General features: G+C 42.8%; 1 protein-coding gene across 1 annotated transcript in view; it reads right to left on the reverse strand.

Annotated features, from left to right (window-relative positions):
- Positions 1-1,643: 1,643 nt before the first annotated feature.
- LOC127695112 (deleted in malignant brain tumors 1 protein-like) overlaps positions 1,644-26,247 on the reverse strand; it is a 122,935-nt gene continuing 98,331 nt past the window's right edge. Inside the window, exons 47-69 of the mRNA XM_052197021.1 lie at positions 26,074-26,106; positions 25,934-25,972; positions 25,724-25,759; positions 25,554-25,592; positions 24,297-24,335; positions 23,764-23,799; positions 23,628-23,666; positions 22,924-22,962; positions 21,083-21,118; positions 20,354-20,389; positions 20,212-20,253; positions 19,849-19,893; positions 18,573-18,611; positions 18,437-18,475; positions 18,244-18,282; positions 14,731-14,769; positions 14,388-14,426; positions 11,839-11,877; positions 9,304-9,615; positions 7,997-8,029; positions 7,205-7,380; positions 5,292-5,671; positions 1,644-2,334 (exon numbers count right to left, since the gene is read on the reverse strand). Coding sequence (XP_052052981.1) covers positions 2,043-2,334; positions 5,292-5,671; positions 7,205-7,380; positions 7,997-8,029; positions 9,304-9,615; positions 11,839-11,877; positions 14,388-14,426; positions 14,731-14,769; positions 18,244-18,282; positions 18,437-18,475; positions 18,573-18,611; positions 19,849-19,893; positions 20,212-20,253; positions 20,354-20,389; positions 21,083-21,118; positions 22,924-22,962; positions 23,628-23,666; positions 23,764-23,799; positions 24,297-24,335; positions 25,554-25,592; positions 25,724-25,759; positions 25,934-25,972; positions 26,074-26,106 — 1,886 coding nt within the window. The 3' untranslated portion in view covers positions 1,644-2,042. The remainder of the gene's footprint in view (positions 2,335-5,291; positions 5,672-7,204; positions 7,381-7,996; positions 8,030-9,303; positions 9,616-11,838; positions 11,878-14,387; positions 14,427-14,730; positions 14,770-18,243; positions 18,283-18,436; positions 18,476-18,572; positions 18,612-19,848; positions 19,894-20,211; positions 20,254-20,353; positions 20,390-21,082; positions 21,119-22,923; positions 22,963-23,627; positions 23,667-23,763; positions 23,800-24,296; positions 24,336-25,553; positions 25,593-25,723; positions 25,760-25,933; positions 25,973-26,073; positions 26,107-26,247) is intronic.

Consider the following 26,247-nt stretch of genomic DNA (forward strand, 5'->3'; position numbering starts at 1 on the left):
GAGTAGAGTCATAGATATTATAGTAATGTGATCAAAGTCATAGGCTGGGAGTCTGCGGGCTGGGTGCTGGTCCTAGGTTAACTTCACCCTCTGTGTCTACAACTTAAAAAATGGTTGACAGGAGTTTGTATCTTCTGGGGACATGGTAAAGATGAGGAGAGAATTTCTTAGCAGTCAGGGCATCCATGTTCCACTATGAAAAGTCATCTTTGGAAAAGGACTGCGCAGATGGAGCTGGGAACTTGGGCAAAGCAGCTGTCTTGATAAACAACCCCAGGGCATGGTGGTTGGTGAAACCCTAGCCACACTATGAGTGGGAGTGGACATCCAGGCTCCCTACCAGGTTGGCTTCTGACAGGTGCATGTGCGGCCTCACTGCTGCCCAGTAGTGATGAGCACCTCAGACTCCATTCTGCCTTCCCTGGCATTACCCTATCCTGCTAGAGGGTGACGGCAAAGCTCCTCAGTCTTACCAAGCCTGTAACTGGCAAAGGACATTTTTATAATGAAACTGAAACGGTTCTTAATTAATGAGTTTTTGGTCAAATGCCCACCTCAGTACCTCAGAGCAGGCCACCAAGCCCCACCATACACCAGCCCTTCTCCCCTCAGAAGGCGAGACTACTACAATTTTATCTCTTGTGAGCTTTTTAGCAGCAAGGACTGAAACTATTTCTTGGGCAAAGATGAGGGCTCATTTTAGATATTTCTAATGAGTATTTCCAGACAGGGGAAAGAACAAAACCTCTGTTCAAATCCCCGTTCTCAAAGAAAATGTTCTGAGCACAATTCCATGTTCAAATCCAACCTGGGGGCTATGCAGAGAGAGCTTGTCTCAAGGAGTAAAAGAAAAACAGGGATAACTTTGAAGGTGCAGAGTACAGCACAGACTGCCTCTGCTGTCAGGAAATAAGAAGGGGAGGGCCGTCCTCCTGCCTTAGGGACAGGATGTTCCCAACCTGTTCTTGTTTGCTTTTCAGCTTTCTTGGGTAATTTTCAGGTTTCCCAGATGTTTTGAGAATGTGACTATGTACATATGTGCAGCTCATGGAGAAGGTTCTTAGGATTCTGATCCTGCACTCCCATTTGCAAGCCTCCCATTCGAAAGCTGAGAGCTAATTCCCCAGCAGGAAGGCTCTGATTTGCTCCCTTCAAAACAATTGAATCAGACTTTTTTGTTTGTTTGTTTTGGTTTTTTTGAGACAGAGTTTTTCTGTGTAGCCTTGGCTGTCCTGGAACTTACTCTGTAGACCAGGCTGGCCTTAAACTCAGAGATCTGCCTGCCTCTGCCTCCTGAGTGCTGAATATAAAGGAATGTACCATCATGCCCAGTCTGAATGACACTTTTAAAACATCAGCAATAACTTATATCATAGTGACTTGTGTTGTCAATAACTTGTGTTGTCAATGACTTGTGTTGTCAATGACTTATATTGGCAATGACTTACATCATAGTGATTTGTGTTGCCAATGACTTGTGTTGTCAATGACTTGTATAGTCAAAGACTTATATCGGCAATGACTTGTGTAGTTCAAGATTGTTCTACTTAAAAGAGCTTAAAGAAAACGAACAGTGTGGCTTCCTGGAAAATACTTTATTTTTTAACAAGATTACTGGCAAGGTCTGGAAACGAATTCTCACATTTCCAGAAGAACAGAAAGAGACCCACCTACCCAGCAGCACCCAAATAGTAAGAAGACATTTAAAAACAATCTTTAATTGGCCACAGAGTAAAGAGAGACAACCCTGATTTCCCTAATATTTTGTATATTTTAAGGCAGTGATCAAGTACAGTGAACAATAAGAACAAAAATCAGCATTTTTTCCCCTACAAACAGAGCAACTGCCTTAGACGTTAGCACTCAAGGATCTATTTAGCAACAAACCCCAGAGAAACCGTCGGGTTTTTCCACTTCCTCTGCATGGATGCGTAGACAGTGCGATGAATATCTGGCTTCTGAGTGATCAAACACTGCTTGGTGGTAAGAAACAGAGCTGATCCCAGTTTTCTGGCATACTTGGTGAGAGCAAGTGGGAGAGATCACACCAGGGCCTTGCTCTGATTAGCTTCTCTGCGGATCTTCAGTGGCCCCACTATTTGGAAATACTCCGTTTGTTCTCCTCTGAGCTCTGCAGAGCCCACACCTCTCCTTCCCCGACTCGCACAGCCTTGTGAGCATTGGGAAGAGTGATCCCCCAGGCGGCAAACAGCAACTTTGCACTGCAGGTAAACTACGTCGAAACTTTTGAGGAAGCTGAAGGCATTGAACTTGAACTGGGCCACATTCTTCTCAGGAGCATGGAGGTTGGAGTAGGAACTGTCTTTGATGCATCTGATGGGAGAAAAACCCAGGCCTGAAAGGTTAACCAATCCATGACATGAATATTCTCCAACCCACATAACCAGGCTTCATTGTAAGGTTCTGAATCCCAAATGGAGGGCTTTCTACTACCTCCATTTTCTGAAGCAACTACTACTGGTTTCCATTGTTAGTGGAAACCTCATACCTGGCCATGAACAAAAGGAACAATCAATTACATACAGTGAAAACAGATCAAGGTTTTCGCTGCAACCTTTGCCTTCTAGTTCTACTCTATTTTGCCTACAGGGAAGATTACAAAGTGGTTGCTACATTTAAAAGTGCACTTAAATTATAAGAACTGGTAATGCAGCTCAGTGGTTGAGTACTTGGCTAGCATCCCCTATCCCGGGGTGCAATTCCCATCACTACCCAATAAAAGTATACTGTAAACCATAGGACAGTGTAAGTGGTGTGTCAAGAAAAGATAAAATGAAGTTATGCAGAATGTGCAGCTAAAAAAAGAACCAGAGAAGGCAGAAAAGACAGTACAGCAGTTTTTCATTTTATACAGAACAAACTTCAGAGAGACCAGACTTGCCCGAGACAAGAGGGGTGTTTAACAACAACAACAAAAAAGGGACAATCTTCTGAGAAGAGATCTTTAACCATGATAATTGAAGTGAAGAGTAATCTTTAGCCAAACACAATAACTGTGTCATTTATCTACAAGCAGAGCATTAAAATGTGGGAGGCAGAGAACTGCAGTCAGATACTAACCAACCCACTATATAGCTGGATGCTGCAATTCCTCTATTGATTGATAGGTCCAGTGTTTTGAAGGTCAGTAAGAGTACAGATGGCCTAAGGATCATGCTTAATCCACTAGATCTCAACCTTAATTAAACAGTCTATCACACAACAACAAAATAGGTCTAGGTAGAATATCCATTAGCTCAGACCACATTCTGGACCATAGGAAATACTTTAATAGTCTTTTTTTGTTTTTTTTTTTTTTTTTTTTTTTTTGTTGTTTTTTTGTTTTTTGGATTTGGTTTTTTTTCGAGACAGGGTTTCTCTGTATAGCCCTGGCTGTCCTGGAACTCACACTGTAGACCAGGCTGGCCTCGAACTCAGAAATCCGCCTGCCTCTGCCTCCCAGAGTGCTAGGATTACAGGTGTGAGCCACCACCGCCCGGCTTACTTTAATAGTCTTAAAAGGAGAGAACTACATTCTCAGGTAGCAGTGGGTTTAAACTTGAAATAAATGGCAGCAAACTTTTCTGGAAAATTCTCAAAGACTTGAAAGTAAACAGTGTACTTTCAGGTAACTTATGTTTCAAAAATGCCCTAAGAGAAATTTGAGACTATTTTGAATGAAGTGAAAATGAATTCTTATGCTGGTTTGGACGAGAAGGGCCCCTAGAGGCTCATTTTTGAACACTTGGTCCCTAGTTGGTAGAACTGTTTGGTGTGTCACAGTGGCAAGCTTTGGGTTTTCAAAAGACTAGTGGCACACACAGTGTTCTCTTTCTGTCTCTTCCTTGTGAATCAAGCTGTGAGCTCTGGCTCTCCCTGCCACTGTCCTTCACACTGTCACCACAGACTCTCACCCTCTAAAACCATCAACCGAAATGAAACACTTTCTTTTACAAGTTGCCATGGTCATAATATTTTGCCACAGCAGTAGAAACATAAATAACACGATACCCAATTTATCAAAGTTTCTGAGATGCTGCTAAGTTAATGCTTGGAGGGGGTATTTATAGCATTAAAATGCAATTAATTTGTAAAGATGTCCTATCAATAATATAAGATATAAAGGTTAGAGAAAGGGGATTGCAAATTAAGTCTAAAGCAAGAAGGACAGTATTCTAGCTGGGGAATTCTGGCACCAATTGAACTTCTTGCCTTATTTCTAACCATAAGGAGGGTCAGAAGGAAAAAACCTTCTCCCTCTGGAACTCAGGCTGTGTGTCTCAAACCACCACTCACAGAAACCCGGGGCAGGTGCTGTCTTGTTCCTCTGTTGATCTTTGGAAACAGGTGCCTCACTGTTCCAGTGGGCTTAAGACTGCTGTGGCACTTGCCACACTAAAACTACCGCTGAGTAAATAATGAGTTTCTTAACTAGTTGCCAGTTACCTCATTCATGAACATTTGGCCCCTGTCCTCAAGGCATGACCACTATCAACTCGAAATCAGAACAGCTGAGATCATCCTTACCACACCCATTAGCATCCCTTCATACGTCCAGTGTGGAGTGGAAAGGTCATTAGCTCCTCAGCTGACTCTACCATTCCCTCTTACCCAACCCCAGCTGTATGTTAGAGTATATGAGGTAGAAACTTAACTGAAGTGGCATTCTGTCTATACAGTGTTTACAGGGATATGTCATCCATGCTGGGGGGTGCAGATGGGGTCACCTACGCAACTCTTTACTCATGCTTCTGCAAATAAACCCAGAATACTTATCGGTTTGCTAAGCTGGACTTGGATGGAATTCTTTCTTTGGGTTTGTCCTTCATGCTATCTGAGGCAAACAGACATTTGTGTATGTTCTCCCAGGGAAAGCAACCGCAATGACACCTGATACACCAAAGAGCAGGCAAACAACTTGCCAATGTTCTCACTCGGCAAAGTACTTAGTGATCCAAAGGAGCCGGAAGCTATCTGGCTAGTTTAACTAAAGGAGAAAACATTGACCTATTGATGTGAGCCAAAGTCAAGAAGGTTTGTCCTGGGAGGGGTAGATTAGAAAGGAAGAAAGGCTTAGCTAGAAAAGGTAGGATGGGCAGCAAAGTGACTCTGAGGACCCGAGGACCCAAGGAGGCTTGTCTAGACTCCTGCATTCCCCACTGTGATCAGAGGTCTGGTTGGAACACTCTACACTCTTCTACCTTCCAACTCCAGGTTCAGAAACTACAAGTTCCCTTGAGAAATACTATGCATGTTTAACATCACCGGGGGAAAGTTTCCATTTCCCTTACCCTTCCTGGATCAAATCATACTTGACAGTTGTGAAATCACTGGCGTCAGGAGAAGCCACACAGGTGTCCACGATGAGCCTCAGATTGGGGTTGTGGCTGTGGAGGGTGGCCTGAAGGAAGACCTCTTCCCTCTGACTAGCATAAGGAGCTCTACCCCCCATATTCTGAGACACAGGTGACTGGAGGAATGAAATCGACACATCATAGCTGACATCATCCTTCTTAGCGTCACTCCCATGCACAATTTCAACTGCAGACTGGCCATCCACTTTGCAGGTGAACTTCACTTGGGGTACCTTGTGCCTCACAATGACGCTGCCAGGATGGCCTTGCATTCTGCCTCGGATGGAGTTGGAGTAGCTGAGAGAGCCTTGGTGCTCCTATGAAAATGAGAGAAGCAATTGGTGGACAGTGTGCCTGTGCCGGGTACCAGCTCCACGACATGCTTGAGGACTAGAGTCCCGGGCTGGATCGCTGCGGTAACATCAGGAAGGTGTATGTGTCAGGGGAGTCCCGTGAGCGAGGACTGCTGTGAGCTGGGTGGCAGGCAGGTTCACTGTGGCTTCCTGGAGCCTCCTCTCATTTGGATTCCTCTACACATCTAATTACAACTGCTACCCCACCACCCTGAACATACAAAACTTGGATCCTGTATCTTCTCTGCTTTTGACCCCACGCTAGTTTAGCTGCAGGTGAGCTGCAGGCCTGTTCCTGTCAGCCTTGGGACCTAGTCTTATTTCTTACTTGTGTCCACCACACATCAGCTCCAGAACAATATAGAGGCTGGAGTGGACTGGACAGCATGGTGAGTGGGAGCCAGCCCCTGTGCTTTCTCAGATGCCCTGAGTGGATGCCCAGAGACGCTGCTTGGCCAGAAGCCTTTTTGAAGTGCAGATGACTCAGATCCAGAGACTCTTTGCCAGGGCCCACCTCTCTCCTAGACAGAGGGTCCTTTGACTGAGCTTCAGGGGTACAGAGATCTCAGTTAAGAAGTGGGATTTTTGGGCTGAAGAGATGGCTCAGCAGTTAAGAGCACTGACTATTCTTCCAGAAGCCCAGAATTCAATTTCCCAGCAACCACACAGTGGCCCAAAACCACCTGCAATGGCATATAATGCCCTTTCCTCGTGTATCTGGAGATAGCTACAGTGTACTCGCATAAATAAATCTTTTTTAAAGTGGGATTTTCAGAGCAAAAAGATAGAAATGATCATCATCTGTACAACCAAAGAGCAGACAAAAACAGAAGAGTGGCATTGAGGACTTATGTAGGGCGCATTTCATGGTTGGTTTGATTGTGACCTCCACAGAGTCAGGTGAACCTTTCACACATGTACAAACAGCGAATCAGGAAGATGCCATCAGGAGCATGCTCTGCATCAAGTCACTGTCAAGTCCACCAAGAAGGCTTTCCAGGCAGAACAATTCCTTCACATGTATACACGTTTCCTTAACGTCAATGCCGTTGGTTCACGAGATAAGATGGTTGTAGAGAATTAAATAGGCAAGCATATTTAATGACTCCTGAATGCCCTTCGTGTTTGCTTCTTGTAGTGTGGAATTGCCTAGCTATTTAGAGACATAGCAGACAGACAGACAACTTGCTCATGGCTGATGTCTCCTATTCCATCAGGAAGCGTGTTATGACAAATGCTGGCTTTGAAACTGGGAGACTATTGTCAGCCATTCATCACATACCTCACCGCACTCAACGTCTGTTATAGATCATCTCAGGTTGAGTGTGTGTCTGAAATTCTTTGTGTGGCAGAACATTTCAGACAAATTAGTGCGTGTGCTGCTTCAAACTTGACTTCCTCTCTTTTACACAGGTTTTGATAGGCAGTCTAATTTTTTAAGCCCCTCTTCTTGCACCCCATCCACAGAAGGTCTCTACCTCCCTGTCAGCCTCTTACCTGCCTGATGGTGCCACAGTGGCCATAAGGAATATTGAAGATGAGGTAACGCCCAGTGACTTGGGGGCGACACATCTTATCATTTAAGTGGATGTCCCATGAGGAGTAGCCTAGTCGCCGGAGATAGCCTCGGTCAATGACAGCTTGGAAGAGGTGAGGCAAACAAGATAGCTGGGCTGAAGGAGAGAGCGAGAGAGAAAGAGAAGCTGGCAAGTAGCTCAGGGACTGTCCTATCTTACAAAGGTACCTCAGATAGTACTCTGGGCTGGGTGGAACCTGCCTCATCCTTTACTCTATCCCCATGACTTGACTTGCATAGATGTGTGTGTGTGTGTGTGTGTGTGTGTGTAGGAGGCCACAGGTCAATGTTGAATATCTTCTTTGATGATTGCCTATTATTTGAGGTAGGGGCTGTTGTTTAACATGGAGCTTGCTGGTGTGGTTAGACTGGCTGGCCAGCAAGTCCTCAGGATCTTCTTCTTGTCTCCACCTTCCCAGTGCTGTGATTACAGATGCACACAACTGTGCCTGGCTTTTACGTGGGTGCTCAGGACCAATATTCTCAATAAGGTCTCCTTGACGTTCACCCAGGTCAGAGCTTTGCTTAGGTAGTTAAAGGGTGACTCATAGCAGGCTCTGGTCTGGACCTTTGCACAGAAGTAAGTGGGAAGAAGAGTAGAACAAAAATGGGGAGAGCCGGAGGCTAGTGGACCTCCTTTTTCTCCCCATTCAGCTACTCTCTTAGCTCCTTCCCTAAAGAGCTGCGGATCCCAGGAGGAAAGACGACTTTACCGTTATCCTTGGGCACCAGAGAGTCTGCTGGACCTGTTGATGAGATGAAATGTGAAAGTCACTGGACTGAAATGCCGGGAGGAGAACAGTAAGCTATTATTAGACAAACCATTGCAGCTAGAGAACATCCCAGAAGATGCAAAGATGACCCAGTGTCTCCTGACAGAAATGGATTCTAACACACGTGAGGTAGGGCCAAGAACATAGGTTTTATCATCAAGATTTGCTGTAGCAAACCCTCCTGTTTCTTTCTACACACAGGCATGCTTGGGGCCCCAGGTTGAGAAAATGCACTCTGGGATATCAGGGACTTCTCTGGCTCGGAATCAAGAAAGGACAGTGTCCCAGGGCCAAGGTTCAGCCCAGGAAATGCACAGTCAGATTCACTCAATCCCTTTAGACACATCACATATGTTTGGACATGGGGAACGAGCCCCTTGGTATACAGAAGAACAGAATATGATACTTATTAAAAGTGGGATTCTTAGAGGGATGGCTGAACTGTGAAGAGGACTGTGAACAGCCAAAGTCTGGGAGGCACAGTCTCCTGAGTAGACTGATACAGCCTCCACTTGGGCTTGGGGACTCCTTGGGTTATGGGCTCATGACCATGTAAAACAGAGCTGACACAAAATAAAGGCAGTGGCCACAGTCTGTTCACCAGTAATCAAAGTAGCAACAGAACAGGTGAAGTGAACTCAGGCTTCTTCAAGTCTTACGGTTCTCCAACTCTCTGAAATTCGCATGGGCCAAGTTAGGGCTAACCTAGAACCATTGGAAGGAAGTACTGGGCCACATAGGTGGTAGTCAGAATGTCAAGAAAGACAACTGACATAAAATGTATTCCAGGGAAGATGTAGGCAAAGACTTTGATACAAAGGACACAGAGAAGTTGGGACATTGTGGAGTGTGTTTTAGACTCTGGGCATTAGTTTGGCCTGGGTGATATGGTGTCTCCTTGATGACCTCAGAGAAAGAAAGTAAGTCTGTGTTGTCTGGTTGAAATAATTGCTATGCTCCTAATGGTTGCATGAAACGGTCACTCCCTTCTTTGAACTTCATTAATTCCTTAACTACATTTCTGACTGAAATATTTCACTGAGTGGGAACTAGAGCAAGCTCATTAACAAAATCAGACCAATGATCAAAACATCACCACCACTAGCTCTTTGTCCTAAAATAGGATATTCTGGTTAAGGCATGAATGCCTTAAGGAGGGGTGGTGCTAAGGTAGAGCCTGGGGACTTTCTCTCCCCTTGGCCCATACCTGCACAGGAGCCCACGCCTGCCTGCATAGAAGCCCCTACCTGCACAGATCACACTAGCATCCTCGCGGTGGTGGCAGTTGTGCCTTGTCCAGCCAGCGTGGGCACAGCTGTCCAGAGAGTCCTCCCTGCCAGAGCAGCGCACTTCATTCATCAGGATAGGGCCTTTTCCGGGCCCGAAGTGGCTTCTACCGGGGGCGCCTAGTGCTGGACCACAGCCCAGGAGACGGCACACAACCCGGGCGTTCTTGATGTTCCAGCGGTCATCGCATACGGTTCCCCATTCCCCTTCGTGCAGCACCTCCAGTCGTCCCTCACAGCGGTTCCGCCCACCCACCAGACGCAGAGGCAGGTCTGCAGAACAAGAATAGTCAGTTCAGGTGAGATTTCTAGAGTAGACATTATTTGGGGTGTCACTGGCAGTGGAAGCTCAGAGAGAATGGCCATTGATAGTGAGCCTAGTTACCCAAACATCTAACATCTTAAAAAACCAACAAACAAAACTTAAAGCAAAACCAGACAAAAGCTGATCCAACAAAAGCCCCATCCCAACCCCAACCCGGTGCCCAAATCTTTGTAAATAATGGCTTTAAATGGAGGCGTTGCCCTGATTCCTCAAAGCACACCCTGTGAAAGTTCTTCAGAGGCAGCATTTTAACAATGAAACTGTTTTACTTAATTTAGCTGTTCTACCATCATCACAGATCTAACACCACAGAATTCTCCATCGGGGTCCTACACTGGAAATAACCTCAGGGCTCATCCACTGGACAATGCATAGATTTTGTCACATGCACTACTGCATGTAAATACTTCGGAAACATGTACTTTTGAATAAAAACCTGCACAACCATGCTGCTTACCCAGGAGGATACATTTTGAGAAATGTGCTGTTGGGAGACTTTGTTGTGTTATACACAAAAAGCTGGCTGTGGAGTCACTAGGGAACAGTCTATGACAGAGCCATTGTGTAAGACCCTTTATTGACTGAGACACCCTTGTGGGAGGCATGGCTATATTACACTGGAGGGTCTATACTCACAGATAGGTGCCAGGTGATTTGAGAGACCCCCCCCAACTCAATATTTTTAGACCACAGCTATTAGCTTAGCACTGAGTCACTGAGTAACTTGCCTTTCCGCCCTCAGTTTGAGACCTTTGGCCTGAAGAGATAGCCTACCCTGTCCCAGGAACTAGCTCATCTGATGACTGGCCCAATGTTTAACTCTACAATGCCCCAAGGATGTTTGCTCCAGATAATCTTTAACCTTCCTTAAGGCATAAACTATTGCCTGACTTGCTCATTCTGTACTTCCTGTTGCCCTTGCCTTGTGATTTTTTTCCCCTTTAAATACTCCTGACTTGAGTTGCTCAGGGTCCACAGTCCTCTACCCATGCGCGGTTTAAGTGTAAGGCTGTGGAACCCAGAGTTCTGGAATAAAAATCCTCTTGCTAATTGCATCAAGACCGTTTCTCGTGAGTGATATGGATGTCGCCTTCCGAGGCATGGGGCGCTGGGGTGCCCTCGGTTTTTTCGGGTCTTACAGTTTGTCTTCGTAATAATTAGCACTGGGCTGTTAGACCTGCAGAAAAGCCTTAGTGAACAGTAAATCTGTAGTTGCGACTGGTATGACGGTCTAGGACAGCTGCCCTCTGTTGGCCTAATTGACATCATGATGACAAAAGCATGATACTTGTGTAGCTACCAAAATGGGCTGAAGACGCAGCTCAGTGGAAAGAGTAGGGTCCTGGTTACCCTCAAACCCCAGGAAGACAAAAGTGTGACTCGTGAATACACATGGGTATCTTCTGAGTGAGGTCCTAGAGCTGAATTACAAGTGTGCATGACCCACACTACATACATGTTGGCATGTAATATGCCCACAGATGTAGGGGTGTAGGATGCTGTAAGGGGTGAAAGGGAAATGTGATCCTAATTCTGTCAGTGGACACCTTATCTTTTTGGCAAGTAGAAAGGGGAAAAAAAAAACTAGCAGGGAAAGAGGTAAATGTAAATCAGTGTAAAAACACCAGAGCTTTGCAAATGCGGGCCCTCACAGGCTCAAGGCTCAGCCTCAGGCCAGAGAGCTTCAGGCTAGTGGTTATTTCAGATTCCACTCCCTTGGCTAGAGTGCAGGAATGCACTTCTTTCTTGGCATCAAAATGTAACAAATATTGTTATGTTTTGTTTATTTTCTGGGAGTATAATTTGTTGGATGCTCAAAAAAGAGATTCATATGCTTATTTTTTAAAAGAAAAAATAAAAACCATTCCATATTTTTTTTTTGAGACATGGTTTCACTTCCTAGCCCTGACTGGGCCCTGGAACTTGGTACATATAGACTGGGCTGATTCAAACTCACAGAAATTCATTAGGCAACCTTTTTATAAGGGCTGAGAATAAAGGGCAAGAAGTTGATCATATTCCTCAGGTGCCATTTTAGATGAGAAAGATGGAACACTACACTAAACTATACAGAGGGAAGCCAGGTGGAAAAATTAGCAACAGCTGGTGAGATGAAATGTAGCAAATCAGAGAACGGAGTTTTCTCCAGCAACAAGCACATCGATCATTACCAGGCGATGAAGTCACTTTTGTCAAAGTTGGAACTGTGGCTGAAAAAAAAAGTTGTGAGAGGAAGGGGTTAAAATGTGGCTTCACCGAGATTCTACATTAGACTGCAGGTCTACCTTAACCAGCCTGTTCAGTGCCAGTGTGCATTTCCCATGTGTGGTTCCACATGTAGGCACGGCAGGGTGTGTGAGAACCTGGTTTGTGGAACATAGCTTAAGAGCATTCGTAAGTTGTACCTCCACAGTATGTAGTATGATAATCTACACCCCCAATTTTTAAAAACAGATTTATTTATTTAGTTTAAATATATGAGTACAACTTCGCTTCTTCAGACACACGAAGAAGGCATCAGATCCCATTACAGATAGTTGTGAGCCACCACATGGTTGCTGGAAATTGAACTCGGGACCTCTGGAAGTGCAGCCAGTGCTCTTAACCCCAGAGCCATCTCTTTCCAGCCCTACACCCTCAATTCTTACAAAAACTAGTCTGAGAAAGTTTTTATCACTGCTTTAGGATTGAAAAAAATGGAGACTCAGAGGAACTGTATATATAAAAGGACCAGGTCATTCACACATCAAACCTTCAAGTCCCAGGGCTGTGTTCTTTCTAACTGTTGTGTATTTTGGGAACATAAGCTGTAGGAGTTTCATTTGTGCTGGGCTCAGGGTGAGTATTAGAAAAGAAGAAAGGTAAGGGTTAAAGGCCACCTTAACATTCTTTCTTTCTTTCTGAGAAGCATTTCCTGTTGAAACAGGAAGTGATTCAGACTGCCATGTTCTCACAGAGGACGTAGATGGCATATGCACAGCCTCCTAACTGTGTAGGATGGGGACTTTGGGACAGTCCAGTGTAAGATGGGGACTTTTCAACAACTCAGTCTGCAAACAAAAGCCTGCCACATGTGATGTCAAGAGCCAGTGAGAATGAAAAGTGAGGGAACCTTTTGGCAAAAAAATGCACTCATGATTGGGAGAGGGAAATAGCTAAGTAAAGAAATAAAGGATAGAGGCAGGAAGAGAGAGGATCAGAAAGTGGGGAAGCCATCTTAACTGCATCTGGAAATGATGTATTAACCAAGTACAGTGGTTTGAATATGAATGGTCCAGGGAGTGGTACTATTAGGAGTCTGGCTTTATTGGAGTATATGTAGCCTTGTTGGAGGAAGTGTGTCACTGTGGGCATGGCCTTAAGACCCTCATCCTAGCTGCCTGGAAGCTAGTATTCTCTTAGCTGCTTTCAGATGAAGATGTAGAACTCTCAGCTTCTCCAACCCCACATCTGTCTGAATGCTGCCATGCTCCCACCTTGATGATAATGGACTGAGCCTCTGAACCTGCAAGCCAGCCCCAATTAAATGTTGTCCTTTATAAGGGTTGCCTAGGTCATGGTGTCTGTTCACAGCAGTAAAACCCTAACTAAGACACCAGGTTTCATTGAGTTTCAAACTTGGACATTTTCAAAGTAACTAGGACTTGAAATTTAATAACTAAATGAGTAGCAGAGGCTTGCTACTGAAGACAGAAATATTACCAGGATTGGAAGCTTCCCTATAAACCCTGGGCAGTGCGAAGACCTTGGAGGAGAGTTTCTATATTTCGTTTTTTCTTGCCCTGGCTCTGTGATCTTAAGCAAATGTGTTTCTTCTCTGAGACTCCTTTTTCTCCAAAAATAAGAGATCGTTTCTATATTCTCCTCCTGGCTTGGCATCTGAGGCTCCATTAACCTATTCATCTTGTCCCCTGCATCTACCTGCCATCCCAGCATTCAGTAGAGGCCTGCTGTGCCAGAAAGGACCCACCCCTGGCCTCTCTTGATACCTATTACCTCTCTTTTCCTGTCCCCTGGCCTGTTGATTTTTTGTTGGGCTGATGATGCTCAGAAGTGTTTCCCTCGAAAGCTGCAAAGAACAGGCCTAGGGAAGAAGGGGCCTCAACTGACATGGGAAACAGAGAAGAATGGTTTGCTTTAACCAATAGCATGGTATAAAACAAAGAACAAATGAATAGAATCACTGTCACAATCTTGTGTGTGTGTGTGTGTGTGTGTGTGTGTGTGTGTGTGTGTAGTAGCATGCCCAGAAATAACACAACCAACAAAATGAGATGTGCGTCCTCTGCCCTAGCCTTTCTCAGGTTCATCTGATGAATATCAGCGCATGGGCAGAAGGCTCCTGCAGTGGAAGGGCCACACTGTGGTCTATGGCTGAGTGAAGGAAACCTGAACACCACCCCTATGAAAAGGATGTAGGGTTTCTGTGTTAATCAGGCTTATGCCATAGACAAAGTCCTGAATACAGAGGCTTAATTCCCAAACAGAAACAGCAAAAGCTGAAGTTGGGTTTCAGTTAGGAAATGTGACAGGCTGAAAAGATGACCAGAGCTCTTCTCAGCGCATCTGTGTGTAAACCAGAGAGGAGGCTGCTTTCAGGGACTCTATTTGTATTGGTCTTTATTTGATGCCAAATGTGATCATTATACAAGCTCGTTTTATAAGTGGAACATGACAAACAAAACCTCATTCTGTAAGTTTAAAGACAATGGGGACTCACCACTTGGAGAGGTCGGTTTTGCTGGGGTTGGAGAAATATCTGTAGACAAAGAGCAGAAGAGACATAGCTAGTTTCATTTGCCAACGGTAAGCAGAAAAGCCCTGACTGTTTAATTTAAAAAATGCAACATGTTAGTAGACATATTCTCTGTTGCATCTGAAGGTGCATCTGTGTGTAAACCCAAAGGACCGGTTGCTTTAACTTCTACTGAATGACATTGAGAACATTTTTCCACTGTCTTTACTTTGTGGTCAATTTGATCATGAAACAGGTTCACTTTCAAAATACACCTAATTAATAAGAAGTGTGTTCCTTTAGTTTAAATAGTACAATGGAGACTTGCCATTTGGAGAGCTTGCTTCTGCTGAGCTTGAAGAAATATCTATAGACAAAAAGAAGAGACAGAGCTAGGTCATTTGATAAATAGGAAGGTAAATGCTCTTCTTGTATTTAAGAAATGAACTTCTGGGAAAAAAAAGTAATGAACTTCTGGGTATTATGGGAAATTAGCAGCTATGTTGTGTATGTATGAACACAATTTAAGAGGAGAACATGATGTGCTATGACAGCTCTGGACAACTCTCTGACCCAGTAACCATTGTTAGCTGTATTTCTCAGAGAACATCTCTAAATTGCATTATGTTAGGTCAGCCAGGTTACTTGTGATGGAGTGTGGACTGAAGCAGGAACAGAGCTGGTCAGGCTGATGCTGGCACCCATCTGGAACACTGTCATTGATGCTGACCTCATAGCCAGTGAACTGTTCACAGCACTGGCACTGGAAAAGCCAGTAGAAATTCTGGAAGAGTCAGTCAAGTAAAAACACAGCATAAAGCATCACCAATAGACAAGACCAAGCAGAAATTTCAGGGATATATAAAAAGCATCACCAGTTTAAAAAAAAAAAAGACAGCAAAAGAATGAATTTCAGGGTTCTACAACAAGCTGAAACAATAATACAGTTCCAAATACATAAAGAAGAAAATTAACAAATGTAACTTTAAATTCCAAAAGATCAAGCCTAGGAATGCATGGCTAGGAGGAATCCCAGGAGACACATTCATCAGCCAGGCCCTATGCGGTTCCAGATTGTGCTGTCAGCCAGCTCCTCCCACAGCCTGCATGACACAGTTGAGGGCACACCTCTTCCACCTTCACTCCCACCACAGAAAGTTAAATTTGAAGACAAGGAGAAAAGGAGCTGAGGACACGAGGAGGAGGACCCACCGGGATCTGAGGGAGCAGCTCTTGGAGCACTTGTCTTGAAAATTTGAAAAATCAAATCCTGGGAAACTTGAGGGATAAGCAGCAGAATCTGTGAACTTAGCGTTCCTAATTTTAATCAGTGTAGCCTAGATGTCATGCTCAAGTCTCCTCGTGATACTGAAATAAAAAAGCATGAGCTCACAGACACAATATCTGGAGGTGTGGATGTACTGAGAAAGGCACCTTTAAATCCCATACCTCTAGGTCAAAGTGCAAAAACATGGAAAGACATTAGTGCCTTGGGACCTCTGAAGACTGAGGATGATCTAAGATCTAAGATTTGGATCTGTTCACTGGGATGACACTGACCTGAATGTTTACCAAGAGACCGTCCTCAAGCTTCTGCCCCAGCTGATTCTCACCAAGAGAACCAGGAAGCCCCTGATTCAGATACAGAGGTTGATGCTATGATGAAAAAGAGAGAGGAAGAGGATGGAGACAGAGAAGACAAGGACAGAGAGGAGGAAGAATGTGATGAAGAAGAGAATGAAGATATGGAAGGAGGGGATGACAAAAAGGAGGTCATCAGTGAAGAAGAATGGTTTGGACATGATGGAGAAATTGATGAAGGTGAGAATGAGAGCAGGCGAGGGGGAGGGAGAGACAGAGATAGGGAGGGGGAGAGAGAAACAGATGATGAAGGAGAAAATTATTAATACCCCAACAACTCCAAAAAACAGAACCAGTGGTGGCATTATTTGTAGCTTTGGTAGCTATTTACAAAAGAGTATCTGTGAAGTGACGTCCAGGAGGCACACCCACGCAAAGAGCCAACAGTGGTTCCCCTGACAGTCTGCTCTCTTTCACTTTCTCTCCCATTGGTAGTGGTAACCTCCATTACCAATCTTGGGAACTTTGCTCCAGCAAGATCGTTAAGGTTGCTAATTTTTCATGTAAGTCTCTTGCTGACATATGGACACATATACCTGTGGCTCCCATAAGGTTGTAACAACACTCTGATTTTCTGTACAGTGAGAAAAGGCTTGCTAAATAAAATAATAATCTTTGGGTTCAGAAAATAACATACAATGGGAAGGAAAGCCTGGTCAGTGAGTTGGATGTCTACAGAAGAATGAAATCAGATTTGTATGCTTCACTCTGTACAAAGTCAATTATGAAAGGATCGGAGGCCTTAATATAAAATATCAAAATGCTGAATCTATTAGAAGACAAGGTAGGAAAATTCCATTTAAAGGTACAGAATGAGGCAAAACCTTTCTGAATAGACTCCATTCACAGAGTAAATAAATTAAATAATTGAAAAAAGGTGACTACATGAAATTTAAAGGCTTCTGCACAGCATAAGAAACCATCAACAGAGAAAACACACTTCCTACAAAGTAGGAGGAAATCTCTTCCAGCTATAATTCAGACAGGTGGTTGTTATCTAGAATACATAAGAACTGAAAAAGATTAAATCCCTAAACCCTAAAACTATCACTCAATATCTGGACTGATGAAGATAGACAATTTACAAAGAAAAGTAACATAAATGGTCAACATTTTTGAAGTTATTCAACATCCCTAGCCCATCAGGAAGATGCAGAGTAAGATGACTTCTGGGGCTGGAGAAGTGTCTCAGTGGTTAGAACAAGCACTGCTCCTGCAGAAGATTCAAGTTCAAATTCAGACACTCACATCAGGGGGATAACTGTGCCTTGCTCCTGGTGGTCTAATGCCCTCTTCTGGACTCAGATAGCATCTGCATTCACATCTGCACACACATACACACAGAATCATACATAAATTTTAAGAAAGTAGACTATTTTGCTCTTAACTCTTAACCCAGTCAGAATGTCTACTTTTAAGAAATTAAGTGAGCAGATACTAATGACGATGTGGGGGAGTATACTTATTCACTGCTGGTGGCAGTGTAAAGAGGTAGAGTCACTATGTAGATCATGTGGCTGTTTCTCACAAAACTAAATTAGAATTATCATCTAGCCCAGCTGTCAATGTGAGTGTATACCCAAAGGAATCTAAGTCCTACCACAGAGACACTGGCAGAATGATGTTTGCTGCTACCATATTTAGAGTGGCTAGATATTCACCACCAGATTTGTAGATAATGAAAATTATATATATATATGTATACACACATATACAATCGAGTTTTATTCAGTTGTAAAGAAAAATTAAATTACAAACTCTGTAAGAATATTGATGCAACTGGAAATTATTATATTATGTAAAGTAACAAAATCAGAAAAAATTATCATATTCTCTCTTATATACAGATCCTAATTAAACACACACACACACACACACAAACACACACACACACACACACACACACACACACACACGTGAGAAAAGATTTTAAGAAAGGAAAGGGTGATAGAAAATATATAACAAAATTTACAGGAAATGGAATGTTACAAATATTAAGTGTGTATGTGTGTGTGTTTGTATGTGTGTATGTTTGTGTGTGTATGTGTGTGTGTGTGTGTGAGAGAAAACAAAGTATATATAAAAGTAAGGCACTAAAATTATTCACTATGTTTGCTCATATAAAAAGCAGCTAAAATGAATTATGGTTTAAAAAGAAACAAAAAAGAAAGGAAAGAAATGTAACAACAGAAAACGTTACCAGAGGAGCCTGAGTCTTCTGCTGAGGTTGAAGATGTATCTGTGTAGAAAGCCAGAGAAGTGTCACTTTAATAAAACTTTCACTAACCTGTATTGGATGCCAAAGTGATCAGTGAACAGGTTCCTTTTCTAACTTTAACAGGACACATGAGCAGCTCAACTCAGTGAATTAAGCATCAGAACAGGGGACTTACCTGGTCTAGAACTTGATTCTGCTGAGCTTGAAGACGTGTCTAGAGACCGAAAGCAGACACACAATTATGTGCATTTGCCAACTAGAGGAAAGGCTGAGATTGTGTTTCACTTTAGAAATGTAATAGAAAGTATTACCTGAGGATGTCTCTTCTTCTGCAGAGGCTGAAGATGGATCTGTGTAAAGATACAGAAAACAGGATGCATTAAAACTGGGTGTCTTTTCACTGATCTTTGGTTAGTAGTAGATACAACCACTAATTAGGTTCCTTTTCTAAATGCAATATGACAAATAAGAAACATCGGAATGTTAATGAAGACAGGAGTTCTTGGGTTGCAGAGCATGAGGAAATAAAGCTTGGACTATACTGGAAGCTTTCTCCCTGCTGGCTGGTTTTCACAATGCTGGAAGGTGCTATCCAGATTGCTGAGAGGTAATTTGCATAAACAGTCTCCCTCAGCTGTGAACCTCTAATACTGTACTACTAACATCCAGATGTGCTGTGATGGCAGCTGTAAGAGTAGTTGGGTTGTTGTGCTTTCTGAGTGGATTTGAAGTCCTCACTAAAGAAGGGGGTTTATATCTAGTATTGAAAACCTGGTCTGGGGAGGTGTTGAGCCCTAGTGGAGAAGGTTCTGCAGCTGTCTTGCTGAGTGGACACAATGTGCTTGTCAAATTGACTTCTGAATACTTACAGTCGTGTATAGGCTATTGTTGCTATACTGCTGCTGGGCGTGACCAGAGCAGCTTGCTTTTGCAAGGGTTTGTGTTATTGCAGAGACTCACAGCTGGCCAAAGTGTTGAGAATAAATGACTTTTGCATTTAGTCCCAAATGAGACATTGATATCATAAGACATCTCAGGAAACAGCATGGAAGAGAGAGTAGAAGGAGGAAGGCTTAGCATGCTCTAGATCATTGTCTGCTGGGCACAACATAGATGTTGCACCCTTGACTCTCAGCAGCTGTGGTTATTTGCATAAGACTTGCATAGGTGTGGTCTCATCACCATCCCATCATGGGAAGAAGGGAAGCTCGTGAGGCCTAACCCCTCCCCAAGGCAGTAGATGGTGGCTGAGGGAAAGTGAGGGGGTGTGCTTTCGTCAGTGTTGTTAGCCATTGATAAGTTGTCTGTGCCCTTTTAAATAACCCTCACCTGTGCTTTGCTAAGTAATCTTAATTAAACTTATTAGCTCATAAATTAAAGATATGAAATTAGAAGAGGGCCTAGCTGGGAAGAGGAACAGAGTTAGTAAGGCTGTGAGTGCACAGGGGAGGTGACGGAGGTGAATATAATCAAAACACATTGCACACAGTGTGAAAGGGCCACAAGACTCGTTATTAGGTATAGTTAGCATATGCTAAGACAAAAAGCACTTATCCTTAGCTAAAACAACACCATGAAGGACTTTACCACTTGGCTCTCCACTCTTCCCTTCTGTTGAGGTTGAAGACATGTTTATGAGCACAGAGAAGAAGAAGGACATGTGATCACTTTCCAAACAAAAACCAGAAAGACTATGACTGTGTTTCACTTAAGAAATGTAATGGGTTGACAAGATCACCAGAGGAGATGCTCTCTGTGGTGATTCAGGATGGATCTGGTGTGACCCCAGAGAACAGGATGCTTTGAAGTGTGTAGAGTGATATTGGGGGAAGTTTTTACTCATTTTACTTTGTGATGAATGTGGTTATTTAAATAAGTTTCTTGTCTAAATAAAACACAACAAACAAGGAATTTGCTTCATTCATTAAGGAGCACAATGAAGGGCTTTACCATCTGGAGAACTTGCTTCTTCTGTTGAGGCTGAGGAACTATCTAGAGACAAAGAGAAATATAAATTTAGATCATTTGCAGAACATGAAGAGAAAGGGCTGTCATTTGTTATAGTAAAAGCATGACAGGCAGAAAACATTACCAGAGGCACTATCTTCTGTAGAGCCTGAAGACACATCTGTGGATAGAACCAGAAATGAGGGAGTTGTAAAATTAGCATCATGGGCTGAGTACATGTTTCAGTAAGTAAAGTGCTTGCTTTGAAAACTAGTGATTCCGGGATCCATTCCCAGATCTATGAAAAAAATACCCAGTGTGTGCTTGTGATCCTAGGACTGGGAAGACAGAGATAAAAGAACCCTCGGAGCCTGTGGCCAGTCACTCTAGCCTAGTTAGTGAGCTCCAGGCCCATGAGAGGCCCTGTCTCAAAGGGATGGCCGATGCTACTGAGGTTGATGCTCACCATTGCTTTTCAAACTCCACATACACATTCACAGGTGTCAGAACAGTTGAGCAGGCATGCATTATCATACAGGACATGCACACACACACACATACATACATACATACATACATACACACATACACACACACATACATACATACACACACACATACTGGGTACTTTTTGCATTTTAAATATTTTGACAAGGTAATCATTAACTTGGATTTTTTAAAAGCATGTCAAACTAGCTGAATATGTAAGCAGCACAAAGCGGGAGTCTACCAGGTGGAGAACTTGCTTCTGTTGAATTTGAAGAAACAGCTATAAATCCATAGGGAAAGGGTATACTTAGACTGACTGTTTTTCTAAAGAAGGAAAGCTATGATTGTATTTAAATTAATAGAAGTGACAAGTTGAAAACATTACCAGAAGAGGTCTCCTCCTCTGAGTCTGAAGATGCATCTGTGTGTAATCCAGAGAACCGGATGATTTAAAAGATGACAGTCTTTTGCTGATCATTGTGGTCAAAATGACTTAAGTAGATTAATTTTCTAAACACAACATGGCAAACAGGAAAACTATGTTGCTGAAGACAGCATACAATCTGCTGGTAGGACATGCAGAAATGAGGCTGGAACCGAGCAGGAAGCTTTCTCCCCACTGGCTAGCTCTCATAGAGTTGGAAGGTACTGTGTGGCTTCCCGGGAAGAAACTGTCACCAGCAACACCCATGGTGTAAGAGCGCCATCACATTTGGAGGTGTGACCAACTCTTTCCTGACTGAATGTGAGGCTACTCTATAGAAGTTTTGCACTGAAACCTGATCAAAAGTTCGGTGTATCCGAGGAGATAGGCTCTAGTGGCAAAGCTGTGTTTGCTGTTTTGTTAAATGGGTGTGACATGGCTGTCAAATTGACATCTAAGTCATTGTGCTTTGATTAGCTTTGGTTATAGAATCTTCATTTTGCAATTGGAGATATTTACTGTATAAACTCATAACTGATCAAAATGATGGTAAATGGCTTGAATACTCAGCCTTAAATGGGGCACCTCTGTGTTCTCTTTAAGATCAGGGTATATCATATAATAGTAAGCAGGTTTATCATGAATTTAAGTTAAGGTTTGGCTAGCTCCAATGATTTGTACTTCATTATAAAGACCACATTAACAACTTTAAAAATAAATCAAGTGTAAAAGCTGGAGGAAGGGGTGCGGATGGAGGGGTACAGTTTCACTCCTGACTTCTCTGCCACAGTAATGACCTGCACATAAACTTCCATAAGGTTGGACCTACAATCATTGTCATGGAAGTGGAAGAGATTTACAAAGCCTGCCTCTCCTTAAGCGTCTATACAATAATTGATTGCAGTGGGAGGGGGAGTTGCTAGTTGCCACTGCTAGTTGCCAATGCGTTCAGAAATAACCCTTCAACTATGCTTCTCCAGTAGCCCAAATCAACTCACTGGTCCATAGAATGGAAAGGAGCACAGAAGGAGAGGCTATCGCTGGGGAAAGAAACAGGGTTAGGAGTAGTGTGAGGAGGACTAGAGAGAGCACAGGGTGTGAACATCATCAAAATATGTTGTGTACACTATGAACGTTTCACAATGGAATTCCTTATTCTGTACAATTAAATGTTACTTTTACAAAAGAAGGGCTAGAGAGATTGCTCTGTGGTTAAGACTGCTTGCTGTTCTTCCAGAGGACTCAGGTTCATTTTTCTAGCACTCACATTAGTGGCTCACAGCTGTCTGTAACTCCAGCTATAGTTGGAGCCAAAGTCTCTGGTAACCTTGGGCACCCACACTCATGTGTATGGCATGTACATGTGCATGCACAATACATAGAACTAAGATTTTTCAAAACTATTTCATTGTTTAAACAACACATTGAAGGACTTTACCACTTGGCTCTCCACTCTTCCCTTCTGTTGAGGTTGAAGACATGTTTATGAGCACAGAGAAGAAGAAATGGATATGCAATCACTTTCCAAATAAAACCCAGAAAGACAATGACTGTGTTTCACTTAAGAAATGTAATGGGTTGACAAGATCATCAGAGGAGATTCTCTCTGTGGTGATTCAGGATGGATCTGGGTGGGACCCCAGAGAACAGGATGCTTTGAAATGAGTACTGTGATATTGGAGGTAGTTTTCATTCACTTCACTTTGTGATGAATGAGAATATTAAGTAAGTTTACTGTCTAAAAATACCAAAGCAAATAAGGAATTTATTTACTAGCTAAGAAGCACAATGAAGGGCTTTACCATTTGGAGAGCTTGCTTCTGATGAGGCTGAAGAAATGCCTGTAGACAAAGGAAGAAGAGACATAGCCAGGTTATTTGCCAAATAGGAAGAGTAAAAGCTTTCACTGTATTTAAGAAATATGACAAACAGAAAAATTACAGAGGCAGGATCTTCTGTTGATGAAGATGCTACTATGTATAAACCCAGAAAGTATTATTCCTTAAAATTAGCATATTCACCTGGAAGGATGGCTTGGTAGGCAAGCCATGTGAACAGGTTACAAATATGTGAACCTGAGATCAACTTGTAGAATCCATATAAAGATATGGCAAGTGGTTGTGTGTACTATATTACCAGCACTGGGGAGACAGAGCAAGGGGGATCCCTATAGCTCTGTGTTTAGTCACTTTAGACTTATTAGTGAGCTTTGGACCAATGAGAGACTCTATCTCAATGGAAGTGGACAAACATTCCTGGGGATGAAACCTGAGGTTGCCCTCTAAGCTCATGCAACATGAAGAAAAGTGTTCAAGCTTTTCATACAAATACAACATCCATGAGTGTATGGAAGATGAGTTTCTTGTTGTTGGGCTTTATTTCATGGTCAATGATTACACTGATTACATTGATTACAATGATTGTTATTAAGTAGGCTCATGGTATAAATTACAACATGACTGTTAAATTAATTTCATTTAGCTAAAAAGAATATTGGGGACATTACCAGCTGGAGATCCTGATTCTGCTGAGGATGAAGAAATGTCTATAAACAAAGATATATATATATATAATTTGCCAAACAGGAAGAGAAAAGGCTGTCATTTGTATAACTTAAAAACATGACAGGCAGAAAATATTACCAGAGGAGGTATCTTCTGCAGATCCCGAAGACACATCTATGTATAGAGACAGAAAACATGGAGTTATAAAATTAGCACCATGGGCTGAGAGCATGGTTCAGTAGGTACAGTTACTTGACTTGAAAACTTGTGAATCTAAGATCAATTCCTAGTAACTGTGTAAAAATGCCTGGAGTTGTGTGTGCTGGTGATCCCAGCACTGGGAAAGCAGAGACAAGAGGAACCCTGTGCCCATGGCCAGCGACTCTAGCCTAGTTAGTGAGCTCCAGGCCAATAAGAGACCCTCCTTCACATATGTGAATACACAAACATAAGAGGACCTCAACAACACACGAGCATGCGTGTGCACACACACCCATACGTATGCTTGTATCGTCACAATAGGGGACTAATCAGTTGAAGATCTTACTTTTGTTGAAGAAATATCTGCAGATAAAGAGAGTAGGAGATATACTTGGATTCCTCTACCAAACAGAAAGAGGAAAAGCTCTGACTGTGTTTAATAAATTTGACAGTCAAAACACAGTGGATACCAGAGGAGGTATCCATTGAGGCTGAAGATGCATCTGTGTATATAGCCAGAAAATGAGATGCTGTAAAATGGGTAGCTTTCACTGATGCTTATTTTGTCATTAATGTGATTATTAAGTAGGTGCGTCTTCTAAATACAACATGCTAAATAAGAAAACCATCTCTGCTGCTGAAGAGAGCACACAATCTGCTGCAGGACATGTGGAGATGAAGGTGGAACTGAGCTGGAAGCTTTTTCCCCACTGGCTAGCTCTCATAGTGTTGGAAGGTACTTTGCAGATTCCTGGGAAAGACCTGTCATCAGCAACAATGTCTCAGCTATAAGCCCTGGAGGCTACAATACTGACCTTTCAGGCCAGAGAAGCCAGCTGGCGCAAGAGTCACATAACTGGAAGTAGCCAACTCCTTTCTAGGTAGAGTCAAACTTATCCTCATAGGATGGAATTTATATCTGGCACTAAAAATCTGACCTGGAAAAGTGAAATGTCTTAGTGGGGAAGATACTTCTGCTCTATTACTAAGTGAGTGTGGTGTGTCTGTCATTTTTTTCTTTGAAATGTTTATATTCATGCCCACAGATTAATATAGCTGTCAGCTTTGATCAGAGAAGCTCTTCCTTGCAGTGGTTGATGGCTACTGAAGAAACTCATAACTGGGCAAAGTTCTCATAGTAAGTGATCATTGAATGGGACATCTGGTCACCCCTTCCAAGTGTCAAGAAGCATCACGATGAGAAGGTGGAAAGGAAAGCAGATGAGGGTGGGTGAAAGGTAGAGCATGGTGGACATGGTCGGTGGGCTCTTGAACTCTCTGCAGCTGTGATTATTTGCACAACACAAGCATAAGATCAGTCTCATTGTCATTCCACCGTGGAGAAGGGTGAGGCTCATGAGAACTCTCCCCCCTCCCCGCCAGAATCGATAGAGAGTGAGTGGTTACTAGGAGAAAGAGTTTCTTCAGTTGTGCAGCCCTGGTAAGTTGCCAACAGTCTTGCAAATAACCCTCTACTGGGGAACTCCTGATAACTTAAACTGATTAGTTCATGAAATAAAGATATGATAATAGAAGATGGCCAAGCTGGGAGGAGAAACACAATTAGAGAGTGTGAGGAACCAGGAGAGCGTGGTGAGGGTTACTGCAGTAGATACAAGTATGATCATGTCATAATTAAACATTTTGTGCTTAATTAATATGCGATAATAAAATTCCTGAAACATAAGCCTCACATTTCATTAGTTAAAATACAATAGAGTGGAAGACCTCTCCACTCTTCCCTTCTGATGAGGATGAAGACATGTCTACGAACAAAAAGAAGATGACATGTCTGTGTGGCCACTTTCCAAACAGAAGGGAAAAGAGCTCTCTGATCATTTAGTAAGAAATTTGACAGTCAAACAAACAAACAAACAAACAAACAAAAAGCTATTACCAGAGGAGATCTCTTCTGCTGAGGTGGAAGATGCATCTGTGTGTAAACCCAGAGAACAGAATGCTCTAACACCGGTACAATGATACTTGGGGTGTTTTCACTATATTTACCTTGTGGTCAGAGTGACCCCTAAGTAGGTCCACTGTCTAATACAGCATGACAAATAAGAAATTCATCTCATTGGCTAAGCAGCACAATGTGGGTCTTTACCATGTGAAGAACTTGTGTCTGCTGGGGGTGAAGAAACGCCTATAGACAAAGATAAAAAAAAAAAAAGCACATCCAGATTGTTTACCAACTAGAAGGAAGAAAGGCTCTCATTGCATTTAAATTAACGTAGAAAATGTTACCAGAGGAGATCACTTCCACTGACGAAGATACACCTGTGTATAAATCCAGAAAAATAGATAGGATGCTTTAAAATTAGTGTCTTAGGCTGGATGAATGGCCCAGCTGGTGAACCTGATCTCAATTCCCAGAAGTTATGTAAAAAACACTGGGAGTGCTGGTGTGTGCTTGTAATC

The sequence above is a fragment of the Apodemus sylvaticus genome, chromosome 1, assembly GCF_947179515.1.
Source record: "Apodemus sylvaticus chromosome 1, mApoSyl1.1, whole genome shotgun sequence".
Classification (NCBI taxonomy): Eukaryota; Metazoa; Chordata; class Mammalia; order Rodentia; family Muridae; genus Apodemus; species Apodemus sylvaticus.